The following is a 13,403-nucleotide window of genomic DNA, read 5'->3' as shown; positions in this document are numbered from 1 at the left end:
CTAGCACATAGTAGGCACTAAATGAATATCCACTGAATAAATGAATCCAAATTACACACAGGAGATAATTAAATACGGTTACTTTGCTAGGAGAGGGACCATGTCATTAAGAATTTTCAGAAGTTCATATTGCTTATTTAAAACATACTATTATAAGATTTACATAAACTTTCTATTAAGACATTTTCCATGGCCTTATAAGTGCCCATATTTTTCAGTTCATCAGTCAGCTTTACTGGTCATCCAGGGTTATTCCTTCCATGAGGAATATCAAACCACCATTGATGAGAGAGGCTCATTTAAAGCTCTTCTGTGGTGCTGTACATGTGGAGGAAGAGCGGACTCCAACATACCTAAGTAGGGTCAACTCAGTGGGTCAGACTAAATGTATCCTCTGAGTTTAGCGATTTAAATTAACTTAATGAATTTTTTTATGTCAATATCAAGGAATCCTTGTCTCCCAATCTGTTGTCTAACTGACATCCTACTCTTGGCTATATAGATGACAGGAATGAGTTATTCTTTTAATATAACATTAACCTAAGGGTCTTATATTAAAGACATTATAAAAATTAGTAAGAGAGAGAATGAGAGAGAATGAAAGAGACAAATGTTAGAAAAAACATAACTAGTACTATCGTCTTAAACTTCTGTTACCTTCATCTTCCAGAGGGTTAAAAGACCTTTCATTTTGCAAGAGAACCTGCTTCAGTTCTTCTAGTTCAGCATGTTCTTTGGCGTACATTCTCTTCAGGTTTTCTACGTGCTGAATCATCACTTCAACAGCTTTACTAACCCGGCTTTCCTAGTAGAGAAAAGAAAAGAAACACCAATTTATATTGAAAATATTATTCTTGATACCTAGTTAAAAAGTGGCAATTGGAAGCATATATTTATCTCCACTCCATCTCTAAATTCCACTAAAATGATAAGAAAGGTATTTCTATTTAAAAAAAAGACGTGTCCACAAGGGCAAATAGAACAGAAGATATAATAGCTATGAAATGTTGAAAGCCTGGTAGAAGGGCTAGTGGTAAATGACTAAAACGTAATAAAGCTGAACCCTAAAATAAGCAGTAAGAAAAGCCTAGAAGCAACCTAGCTGAGCCCTAAAGGATCGGAATTCAGTGGTGCCTCTGGAATTAAGCTTCAAGATAAGTGTATGAACAGAAGAAATGGTTGAAAATCTCTGTAAAAAGTAATTCGATTCACAGATGAAGCTAGCCAAGTAACCACCCCTCCACCACTTTGGTGAAAAACTACAAAGGTTGAATATCTAGAAAGAGTTAAACCAGAGGGTCTGTGGATTGGATAGTAACAGATTGTTAATGCTGGTTCATACTGAAATGAATAGATTTAAGCAAAAGTCTATATACATATTGAATAATGAGATACCCGCCTTATTCTTCCTTCCAGTTCCCAAACACTGGTAGCCAGCCTTATACCCCCTCAAGGCAGGCTGAAGAATTCTGGGGAATCTAACATACCAAAATGAAAGTCCTAAAACTCCTGACATAACGAATATTTCAGTGAAACATCCTAGCTCGTGCGAAGCTCGGGGCCCACAAGAACCTTCCCCACTCTGCATACACAGAGCTCCCAGTCAGCCATAGAGTGCATCATGAGATGTCTGAAGGGAACCTCTAGCACAAAAGAATAAAATAAAAAACAGAAAAAAGCAAACTGGTGGAAACAAACCCCCAAAATGAAAACTTCAAGGAAACGATCAGTGACTTCAGAGAATTAAGAATTAGTATTCTATCCATAAAATAAGAATAAGGTATTAGTTAAAATACATTCTGAGAGCAACAGGAAAAAGTCTGGAAATTAAAAATATGAGAAAACTTTGACAGAGAAGATGGGGAGGAAATGATGATGGTTTAAAGAAAAAGTGTGAAATGAATATTTAGAAGAGAGAGGGTGAATGATGGGAGGCCCTACGGAGCTGCATGAAGTTTATGCTGATGAATTTCAGGAGAGCGAGTGAGCACAGAGGCGTGATGTTTTCCAGCTATGCAAGTATGAGCAGGCAGAGAAGTGGATTGAAAACGGGTTGTAGATTTTCCAAATGAGTGGGGTGGGGGGAAAGAGAGGGAAAAGTGTTGAGGGGTTTGTGCAATGGAATGAATGTTGTGTTTGATCATAAAATTTAAACTTGGTCAGGAAAGAAGAGAAGTCCACAGCAAGGTGAGAATCAGGGAAAAGGTCTGAGGGAACAGAGATTGATTAAAGAAGTAAATATTCATCTTTGCAGTGGGACACCCACAGAAATCTAAAACAACATAATTCACTAAGTGACAGTATATACATGTTATTTAGAGATATGAATATAAATATAAAACCAACTTAGAGGGTTGAAAGTTATTTCTCTTGAACATGGAAAATGGGATAATAAGCCTTGTTCTTAACTTTAAAACTATGAGCATACATAAGTTTAAAATAAAAATACATAAAAAATAAAATATTATTACATAGTGAGGGGATACAAAGAAAATAGGATATTAAAATTGTATAACAAATGATCGAACTACAACTATCACCACAATTGGCCCTGACCGTCGTAACTCCATTGGCTGGGTGTTGTTCTGCAAAATGAAAGGTCACCAGTTTGATTGCTGGTAAATGCCTGGGTGGCGGGTTCCAACCTGGCTGCGGCCTGTATGAGAGGCAGCCAAGTGATGTTTCTCACATCAATGTTCCTCTCCCTTTCTTTCTCCCTCCCTTCCCCTCTCTCTCAAAAATAAATAAAATACTAAAAAAAAAATAAAACTGTCACCACTATTCTCCTTATGAAAATATATTTTAATGAGTTTGTTTAGGTACAGATTAAAAACATTTAAGTCTTCTCACATTTGCCCACAAAGAAATTTTGAAATTCCACTTCTCTATGAATAAGTATGCAAAGATATATTCACAAGGATTATCTATTGTAGCATTGTTTATAATAGCAAAATATCAAGAACATTCTGGAATGATCAAATATAGGGAATTAGTTAAATAATTTATGATCTATTCAACCAGTACAATAAAATCATGACAAATGTTGGAATTTATATAACAGAGATTTCTCTATTACCATATGTTGAATAAAAAAGTAGATTATAATATTATATAAAGGGAATGTCTAGAAAATATTTCCAAAAATTTTAAATTAATTTATTTATTTTTAGAGAGAGGGAGAGGGAAGGAGAAAGACTGTGAGAGAAACATTAATGTCTGGTTGCCTTTCATGTGTCCCCTACTGGGGACCTGGCCTGCAACCCAGGCATGTGCCCTGACTGGGAATCAAACCAGTGACCCTGTGATTCACAGGCCAGTGCTCAATCCACTGAGCTACACCAGCCAGGGCCAAAAATTTTTAATGACTGTCACTGGATAATACTGTTATAAGCAATTTTCCTTTACATTTTTATTCACATATTCCATTTTCCATTTTCCTGTATTAAACACATATGTCTTATGTAAAAAAGAAGTGTTTCCTAAATCTTAATCCTAGAAATGTAATCTATAATCTCAGGAAAAATAATTCTTTTAGTAATTCATTATAACTAGAGAAGTAGACATAGGTTACCTGGTTAATGGCTCCCAGCATCTCGGCCCGACTGGCCACCCGTGCTGTGCACTGGCTAAGGAACGTTATACTCTTCTCCAGCTTCTTGATGACTTCCTGGGCCTGGTTGTCATCCTCACAAAGAGCTGTTAAAGACTGCACAGGAAGCAAGGTATTAAAAAGTACCCCACCCCCAAAACTGGGCAAGTGATGCCGACCCTGTGTTGTAAGTGCAGGTGACAGTCAAATCTCAATTTTCCTGGTGAATGAAAAACAGCAGCTAAGATCAATCATGAATGATATTGAGATATTAATATCTTTAATATTAATCAAGTAGACCTATGCAGGGGTTCACAATGTCTTTATATCTATTCTTGATTCCTTCCTTCTTACCCCCCAAATTTGCCATTCCCTGTGTATTGATATTTTTCTTCTATGACAGAATAGGATTAAGTGGTAATGGTAAAGAAAGGATGCTTATAAATGAGTTGACTATGTTATAGGAGGGGCACAGTTTGAACTTTTAAGAAAAGTAATGAAAACATACTGAAATTAGACATGGCTCTGACCACTGCACTTGCTCCTGCATTGATGACAGAGTGTGACTGGACTGGCTCCATGGGTTGCCTTCATTGCCTTATGAATATTTCTCTCCCTGGATTAGCCTTCTTAATGTTTCAACCCAGCTCTGCATTTTTGGTGACTTCACAAATGGAAGCATAGTGGTTGTTACACTGCTGTGTACCTCCCTCGCAGAGGCCTTGCCCACCATCTGACAAGACCCATTCTCTTTTTTCAGTTAATTAAATGGAAATAGACTCTGATTCTCTCCTTTGAGGCTTAAAATTGATGTTATCTCCTATTGCTCAGTTTTCCCCCTGATTACTTTTCTGCCTGAAATCGATTTAAAAATCCAGAGAGAAAGCAGAGGACTCATACAACTACTTTAAAGGCCATTTATTGTTTTATTATTTATACTTTTCTATGAGTGAATATTTTTTATTTTATCCTGATCCTGAACTTTTTCCTTTTATTAATTCACATTGGGGTGAGGCAGAGCTTGATACCTGGTGCTAGTTTCAGTTGTATAAATAAACTGATATGCAATTTTGAAAATATTATTAACAACATGGCCAAATGGATAGTTCCCAAATGTGATTCTTACCTCCAAAAGCTTTAAACAGTTAGTGATTTCTTTCTTCAAATTTTCTTCTGCCAAGTCACGGGTTCTTTCTTCAAGTTTCACTCTTTTCTCCAAGGTAAACCAGTCACACTTAAATCCCAAAGATAATCTGAGAAATTCAGCCTGTAGTCAAATTAACACGAGTGTGAAGGGTGAAAATTGGAATGGTAAAACATTGGGCTGGCCAAAAAGTTCATTTGGTCTTTTCCCGCAAGATGGCTCTCGTAGCATTTGGTTGTCTTTAAGTTCATTTGAAACAATTTTGTTAGATTGTATTGTGACAGCTGTCATATCAGTCCATTTAAAAAAAACTTATCAAAATCGGTGAATTTTTGTGTAGCCATTTTAATATTGAAGATGGAAGAAGATGTTCAATACTTTTGGTATATTATGTTTTGTTATTTCAAGAATAAATATAAAAATGTAACTGAAAAATAAAAGATTGTGCAGTGTATGGAGAAGGTACTGTGACCAAAAATATCCAAATCAATAATGGTACTGGTAAAAATAAAACTTGTCTTATATTTTACAGGAAGAACTAAAGAGACTTTTTGGCCAGGCCGCCATCCCGGTTTAACACCGAATTACACTGAGGCATTTCTCTCTCTCCTGGCAACATGAGGTTGCGTGCACAGACTTCAACCTGCACTTGGTCATTGCCAGGCCAGACAGACTCAAATGCATGACAGGTGTGCAAAAGCATGAAGTGGCTGTAGGCAAGCAAGTCTGAAACACTTTTTAAAATTAAAGTAAAAAAAATATTTACTTTATACTCACCTCTACCTCCTTCTCATTAGCAGAAGTGCTGTAGGATAAGACAAAGAACTTACTTAAACATAATTCAACAGAAAGACAAAAAAAATGTTAGATGCTACGTGAAGAGGAGCTTACTTGTCACTTTGTTTAAAGTTAACTGATTTCACAGTGGTTACAGGAAGAGAGGAAACAGCGGTGTCTGTGAAAAGACAACAAAATGTTATTTGGTTAAAAAGGCTTAACAGCAACAGGTAAAAAAGCACATTCAATCTAATGTTCTCTCCTCTCTCCACTAAACAAAGGTGTTTCATTGAAATGTGTCAGAGATGATAGCCAGGTAATCATGCATTTGCTGAAACACAAGATTATATTGTGCTGTGTTACTAGGATCACAGTGATCTTAAAGTCACTAGTCCAGACTTCACCATGTGAATAGTCTTTGAAACCTGAAGAGGTCAGAGTTAAGGGACAGTCTGATTCTCTTTGCATTTGAACGTTTGTTTGACTTGATTCTGTGGCTAAATGCATACCTTCCTCTGGTACCTGGTCCTCCTTTATAGCAACGTTATAACAGCAGCAGCAGCATGAGTAATCGTGATTGTAGGGGTAGTAGTAATAATACTGGTGACAATAACAGCAACAATGCACATGGTCTCAACCATTCTGTCACAGGTTTACTACATGACAGTCCCACAAGAAGGCTCTTTACATATACTAATGACACTCTCAATGGCAACTTTGCAAAGAGGAAAAGTAACAACTTCATCAAGTCATCTATAATAAAGATTTTTTTTACAGTAGCTAACTTTTATGGGAACTTCTCTGCCAGGTACTTTTCTAAGTGCTTCATACATAATTTACTCAATTCTCTCAGCTAACCTTCTGTGATAGATCCTGTCATTATCTACATTCCACAGGCAAGGAAACAATCACACAGAGATTTGCCTATCACACAGAGATATTTGGGAGAACTAAAAAAAAACTATGTACATGAAAAATTTAGCCAAGTATTTAGTATATAGTATATTCTCAATAAAGGGTAATTATTTTTATTCATCTTTCCCATTTTGCAGATGAAGAAATAGAGAGTCAAGTTAAATAACTTTCCAAAGTCATAGCCACCCAGTGTAGAGTCTGTGTGACTGCAAAGCCTGAGTCCTTCCCACCAGCTCCTCCTCATTATTAGCACTTATTCTTTAACTACTGGTGTGTTCACTTTTAGGTGCAATAATGAAAGAGATCTCAAAGGACAGCTGAGAACTCACTACCAACGTTGTGGTTCTTAGTTCACAACAGGGCAGTGGTGCTCTGGAACAGTCAATGGCAACATATGTGTGGCTTTTTGAAAGACACCAATGTAATCAAACGTCACTTTGATTAGCTAAATTTATCTAGAGATGCAGAACTTGTAGATGCCATGTCTTTACTCAGAAAGATTTCACCCATAAAAATACCAGCCGGGAACGAAAGTTCACATGGGGACTGGGAGAGAACATTCCTTACCTCCTGCAATACATTCTTTTCTGTGCTCATCTATTGTTTTTGGTTCCATTTTGGCTTCCTAAAACCATAAAGAGATCTTATTGTTGTGTGGAGAGTGGATATCCTTTATAACAAATTATTTCCCAACTTCCTGCCCTCCCCTAACTCTACCTGGTCAAAAACACTCTAGAGTATTCCAAGAACTGTACTAAGGGTTAAAGAATAAAACAGGACTAGCTCCAGTGGTATTTCCAATCTAGCTGCAGCAAAAAGGACAGAAATACATGAAAAACTGAGAACGTGGTACAAATGACCACAAAGCAAAATAGGAATAATTGCCAAATGAATGGGATCTGGACAAGCAAGTGCTCTGCAGAAGAAAGAGAAGGAGACACCCTGGCCTGAGCAGCATAAAAAGTCTCTGCAGACAAGGAACATGCTGAAGCTTGATGGGGAGGTAGGATAGAATGGATGGAGAGGTAAAGTGGGGGTGATCCAGGACTATCACATGCAATAGGTTTGGGGAGGAACTGTGGCAAAAACAGCTGCTAAGATTGTGCTATTGCGCTTTGACGCCTATGAATATATATTTAAGGTCACCGATCAACTTTTTGACAAAGGTACCTATACAATAAGAATCTCCATAATAAGAGGGTTGTACTCTGCTGCCTGGACAAGCTAATGGGAAAGCCGTTGGTGTGCAAGTTTAAGACACATTGTCTTGGTAGAGCCATTATCCCCTCTTTCTTGAAGAAGTTTCTTCCCTTGGTTCTGCTCTCCCCAGGCCTCCCCATCATGACAATACCTCCTTCTCAGTCTGCTCTGCATGGCCTTTTCATATTAGAAAATGAAATCACCAAGAGCTCGTTATCCTCAGTGCTCTCTTCCTGACTGCCAAATCCTTGGGAAATCTCATCCACATACTTGGTTCTTGGCTGATAACTTACCAAGTTATCAGCCAAGATAACTCACCAAGTTACTGCTAAAACTCCCATTGGTGAGTTTAAGAAAATGGGTATATAGTCACATATGAAATCTCCTCCCAGACTGTTGATGTCTCACATCGATTTATCTCCAACTGATCGTACTTTGCACTGCAAATCCTACTCTTCTTCCTCCCACCCTCCTCTCAGGTACCTCCTCCATGACACCTCTTCTGGCCTCTCCCCAGAGCCTTTTTCTGTCATGTCACTAATCACAGAAGCAAAAGCATATTTCTTCCCCTAATTAGAACATATTTTTAAGATAGATATCACTGTTTAATCAACCTTATTTATTCATGCTTTCACTTACTTGAAAACCCTCGCTTGTTTTTGGTAGATCTCTGATGAATAAATGAATGAATTAATGACTCTATTGTTGACCTTGGATGTCATAAGGATGCTTTGGCCTCAATGTCTTTATAAAATATTGGTGTAATTAAATTATTTTGACCTCAGAACATTTTGAAAGGATAAAATGAGGTAGTGCTTTTAAGAGTATTTTGCCAACTTAAAGGCACACTTCCACCCCTGTAATATATTATATCTTTTATTGTTAACATGTGTCTATTTCCTTACCAGATTTAATATGGGTTTGTCCTCATTCACAGAGCCTTGGAGTGTAATATTCTCATGAGCTGGACTTGTGTCTATGAGAAAACAAAACACACTAAAGAGTTGGGGAACTGTTTCAAGTAAAAGAAGAAAGAGTGAGGGTAGTGATATGGGCAGACTAGTAAGTAGCACGAGTCTTAACATGCGAGAGATAAATTCATATTACAAAATCTTAAATGTTCCATGATTCAGAATCAAGACTAGAGGAGCTAAGATTCCCAAGGAAGCAAGCCATAGAAGCTTTCCCAGTGGAAATAAACATCTGTATAAATGGCCTTCAAGGAGTTAGGTTATTAATATCTTTTTAAAGGCTGTGGCTGCTTTTTAAAAATCAAACACATTACTAGTTTAATTATAGAAACTGGATGAAGGAAGGATGAATAATTAGTAGCTTAGTAGATTTTTTTATAGCCTGACAAACAGGTTTTTTTTAATTGCTTATGTAAAGCTGGCAACAAAAGATATCCTTCTAAAATATGTATCTTTCTAAATAAAATGCCATCAAACTGAGAAGCAATGGTGCACTTTTAAGTTATGCCACTCCTTTTTGTAAATTTCCTTTTTGTGTGTGTACCATATTTGCATTGTAATAAACGTGATAATGATTTTCTCTTCACATGATCCATTGTCCTGAATTCAGCCCAGTGCAGGCACAAAAGTTAGCAGCTCTGGGCAGGTTTTGTTTCTCTCATATTAAGAAGAACAATAGTTGAAGAATGTGTTATGTTTTTAAAATGTTTGTGGAAATAAGAAAATGGTAATCACTTTCTTCAGGTATATTTTTTCCTTATGGATATCTTATTTTCATTTTTCTTTAAGTTTTAAGACTGATAATAGATTCAAATGGCCCATAAGTTTAAAAATGTAAAATGTTTCACAGTGAAAATTTCCCCTCCCATCCAGGCCATGCAGAAACCCACTTTCCTTCTCCATAGACAATGTTATCTAATTTAGCTTTCCAGAGATATTTAATGCATACACAAAAACTATTTCCTGTCTTTTTAAACCAATTTTCACATGCAATACATAATATTTTGTACTTTGTTTTTTTTCAAGAATCAATAGTTCTTTGATATCCTTCCAAGAAGAAAAGATTCTTTATATATGTTTGATGTGATGCACATAATGCACTTTATTATGTGGATATGCCAAAATATATTAACTAGTAAATTGATAGTTAATGTGTTTCCAATATTTTGTTACTAGACAAAAATACAGGAAACAAATTAAACATATGCATATGGCATGTGTGTACTTAGATCTATAGAATAAATTCCCCCAAATCAAATTGTTTTTATCACAAGATATGTACATTTAACATTTTGGTAGATATTGGCAATTCCCTCCCTGTTATTTACAATCAGTGGTGTTTCACTGGGAATGGTCGAAAATAACTTTATTTTCAGGGTTAAGTGGTAGAAAGGATCTAACATACCATCTAGGTAATTCTTTTGCCTCCTGAATGGACCATCACTAACTGGTCTATCTTCTAACCTAATAGATTCTGATTAGGATTCTGTAATGTCATACATAGGCGATTCCTCATCTGAACCACAGCTGGACCCAGCTGTGTCCAACCAATCTTTGCCATAAAGAAATTTTTAAGACCTATTAATATATATTGTAACTTTGGCTATATGGACAGAATTGAAAAAAGATTGTTAACATTATCATGTATAAAGGCAATAGGATTTTGCCTTGGACTTTTTCTCCATACTACGTCTCCATATTCTTTTATAAAGGAATACTACTGAAGATAGTTACTCTACTAGTTTACAGGTCTGCTTAAGTGTTGCAGAATAGAAATTGTACTCGAACCCTAAAAGATCTTACCTTTGACTTTCATCATAGCAGAATCCGATCTTGTATTCTCCTCCTCATCACAGAGTGATTTACAGTCAAGGTCACCAGAAGCCATATTCAAAGTCTCTGATCCAGAATCTACCAACAGGAAGAAACTATAGCATGAGTACTATGCAGAAGTATTTGCCTATGTTTTTTTTTCATTTGCACACCTGTCATCAGGTCACAGAACACCAAGCTCATAGTTATAATATTACCACTCTATTTTTATATAGTTTCCAAGTTCACTCACCACTCTTAGTTACAGTACTCTCAGGAGATGAAGTGTGTACAGGAGATGAGAGTGTGGAATATTCCCTGCCAAAAGAGTAGAGGAAGTATTTGGGGGTATCCAGAGAAATCTCTTAAAAGTAACCGAATATGCATACAAACGCACACACGTACAACAGACAGGCAAACCTGGGCTGTGGCAGGCTCTCAGAATGCAAGTGTTCAATACCATTCTCCTTAAGGAAAGAAAGAGGAGAAATAAGTTCAACAATTTGACATTTTCCTTTCCAGAAAGGTGGTTTTAAGCAAACATTTTCATATAATTTTAAATGAGTCCATATTGACTTTGCTCTTTTGGGGAGGATATGGGGATGGGATGATTGATAGACATACTTCCTCAGAGCTCTACTTGCAAAAAAATCCAATTTAAGTAAATTTACAAGTCTAATATTTAAAGAAAACCTGGTAAATTCTTGTGCAAAACAAATTCTAAACTTAAAGGGCAGATAGAGTTTATTTCATGAAGTTAAGTCAAGTTTTCTTTAAAGAGAACTTTCTATGTGGGCATAAAACATTTCTATTTATGGAAATATTACTCAACCTGAAACTTTTCACCCGGTAATTTTTAAATGATCTTCAATTTGCTAGACAAATCATATATTTTTAAAATTAATCAAATTCTGAAAAAGATCTGAGGGATTGTATCTAAGTCAGCACCTACTACTTGGTGCTCAAAACAGCTTCATATGTTCCAGGCCTCTCAGTCAAGTGTTTGAAAATCCGGGTTCTTAATTTAGGGGAAACTCTGGCATATGAGGGTTGATTAGCTCACTTATTCTATTCCAGAAAATACAGAGGGAACATAGGTTTCTCTTTAATAATAAGATTTTCTAATAAGCATATTTTCATTATTATTTGACCTATTTAAGAAAATAAATTAAAATTTAATAGATTAAAGCTGAAATTACTTGGACACATCAAAAAGGTACAAAGACAATGCAAAAATGGAGATATTTAAGTCTTCCATAATCAAACATAAAACTTAATAACTGCCACAACCAAACAGGTTCAGTGGCGAGATGCTGTGTATCATAACACAGTATTTAGAATCTTTTCAAGACAATACTGACGATAGCCACAGAAGAATAAAGACTTAGCAAGCATTTGCTGAATGAATACATAGTTACCCAATACAACAGCAGCAGCTTATGTCTGTTCAGCACATTAAAATTTACAAAAGCCCTTTTATGTGTCATCTCATTTAATTTCCCAACAACTCTATGCAGTGGGTCTTAACAAGAAAAGATTTATTTATTTCAGGTAAGGAAAGTAAAGTCAATGAATAAAGTAATTTCGCAGGAATATCCAGAGTGGTGATTACAGCCTGTAAACCCAGATCGTACTAAATGTGGTGTCCCCTCCTCTGTAAACAGAATTGTCTTGGGTTGCCCTAACCTGGATGATTGAAATACAGACTTTTTCAATGTTCAACTTCAGACATTCAGAAAAATCCACAGACTATGCAAAGGAAGATTTTGTAGTTAATCCTCCTATATGTCAATGTTGGGCGATCATTCCTTTATTTCATTTCATCTCTGCTTTAAATATCTTTGGGCCAGATTAACAATGCTACTAAAACCGCTCATGATGTCAGTTTAATTTAATTCAACAACTGTCATCAAAGGCCCTCTTGGTGCTGGGAACAGTGACAAAGGCTGGAGACACAAAAAACACAGTGTTTGTCCCAGGAGAGCTTGGAGGCCAGTCAGCTAGACAAATATAAACAACAAATACTTCATAAATTAGAGGCAGCATTCCCCAGAGGAAAGTAATGTGCACAGAGTGGGGTAATACTAGAATTAAATTTTAAAAGGAAATTGTACCTTATACCCTATAGGTAGTGAAATATTGATGGCCCTATTCTTAAAATATTGTAATAAGTTGCATTGGCAATATTATATGCTTATTTAACTATATTCCAATATATATAAGAAACCTATAAAATAAAATATCCTTTAGTTTCACTGAATATCATACTTCATAAAAGTCGACAAAGATTGATTCCTTAATAATAAAAAAGACCCTTTAAATACACCATATCATATAAAAATTTGTTGTTATGTGAGGCTTAAGGTAACACTTATATTGTGCTATAATTAATAAAGTACATTAAATAAAATAATAATTATATTTCACTAATTAAAAAGCTAATTTTGTCAGAAAGAGACTTGTTATTATACCTATCAGGGTCATGAATACTTGTATTTGAATTTAAGAAGTATGAAAGAGAACATAGCTATTTACTATTTAATTAACCTCATTTCCAATATGGGGGTGGAAGTACCCATCATTTCTGTAAACTTTGTTTTAAAAGGGTCTAATTATTTAGTAACAAAATAATGTATATAGGACAGCAAAAGTACAGTTTGCCTCTATTATATTACAAATGTCTCATTTGTCATAATGCTCTGTTTTGGCCTTTTTTTGTCCTAAGTCTCATATGTAAACATTTTAGTAAAAAGATTTTTAATAGACATAAGATATATATTAATTAAATAAGCAATAGCTATATGATTTTGGAGAAATGTCATGTGTTTGGTAGTCACACATCACCACACTGTTCTGGAAGAGTTGCTAGGTCAGCAACTGGCTATTACTCCAATTCATTACTATGTATAACCACACTGATCAGAAAACAACCCAATATACAATATCTCCAAGTGAGATTTTTATAAACTTAGTCTAACAACATTTTTACCCTTCT

General features: G+C 35.7%; 1 protein-coding gene across 1 annotated transcript in view; it reads right to left on the bottom strand.

The window, feature by feature from the left end:
• Positions 1 to 13,403, bottom strand: part of IRAG2 (inositol 1,4,5-triphosphate receptor associated 2) — a 74,361-nt gene that overhangs the window by 6,441 nt on the left and 54,517 nt on the right. The window contains exons 24-33 of the mRNA XM_037144825.2: positions 10,829 to 10,875; positions 10,662 to 10,726; positions 10,400 to 10,507; positions 8,531 to 8,601; positions 6,993 to 7,050; positions 5,625 to 5,688; positions 5,511 to 5,538; positions 4,716 to 4,856; positions 3,572 to 3,706; positions 658 to 805 (exon numbers count right to left, since the gene is read on the bottom strand). Coding sequence (XP_037000720.2) covers positions 658 to 805; positions 3,572 to 3,706; positions 4,716 to 4,856; positions 5,511 to 5,538; positions 5,625 to 5,688; positions 6,993 to 7,050; positions 8,531 to 8,601; positions 10,400 to 10,507; positions 10,662 to 10,726; positions 10,829 to 10,875 — 865 coding nt within the window. The remainder of the gene's footprint in view (positions 1 to 657; positions 806 to 3,571; positions 3,707 to 4,715; positions 4,857 to 5,510; positions 5,539 to 5,624; positions 5,689 to 6,992; positions 7,051 to 8,530; positions 8,602 to 10,399; positions 10,508 to 10,661; positions 10,727 to 10,828; positions 10,876 to 13,403) is intronic.

This window comes from Artibeus jamaicensis, unplaced genomic scaffold (genome assembly GCF_021234435.1).
Source record: "Artibeus jamaicensis isolate MK-2021 breed Jamaican fruit bat unplaced genomic scaffold, CSHL_Jam_final contig_233, whole genome shotgun sequence".
Classification (NCBI taxonomy): domain Eukaryota; kingdom Metazoa; phylum Chordata; class Mammalia; order Chiroptera; family Phyllostomidae; genus Artibeus; species Artibeus jamaicensis.
This window is presented reverse-complemented; position numbering and strand designations above follow the sequence as displayed.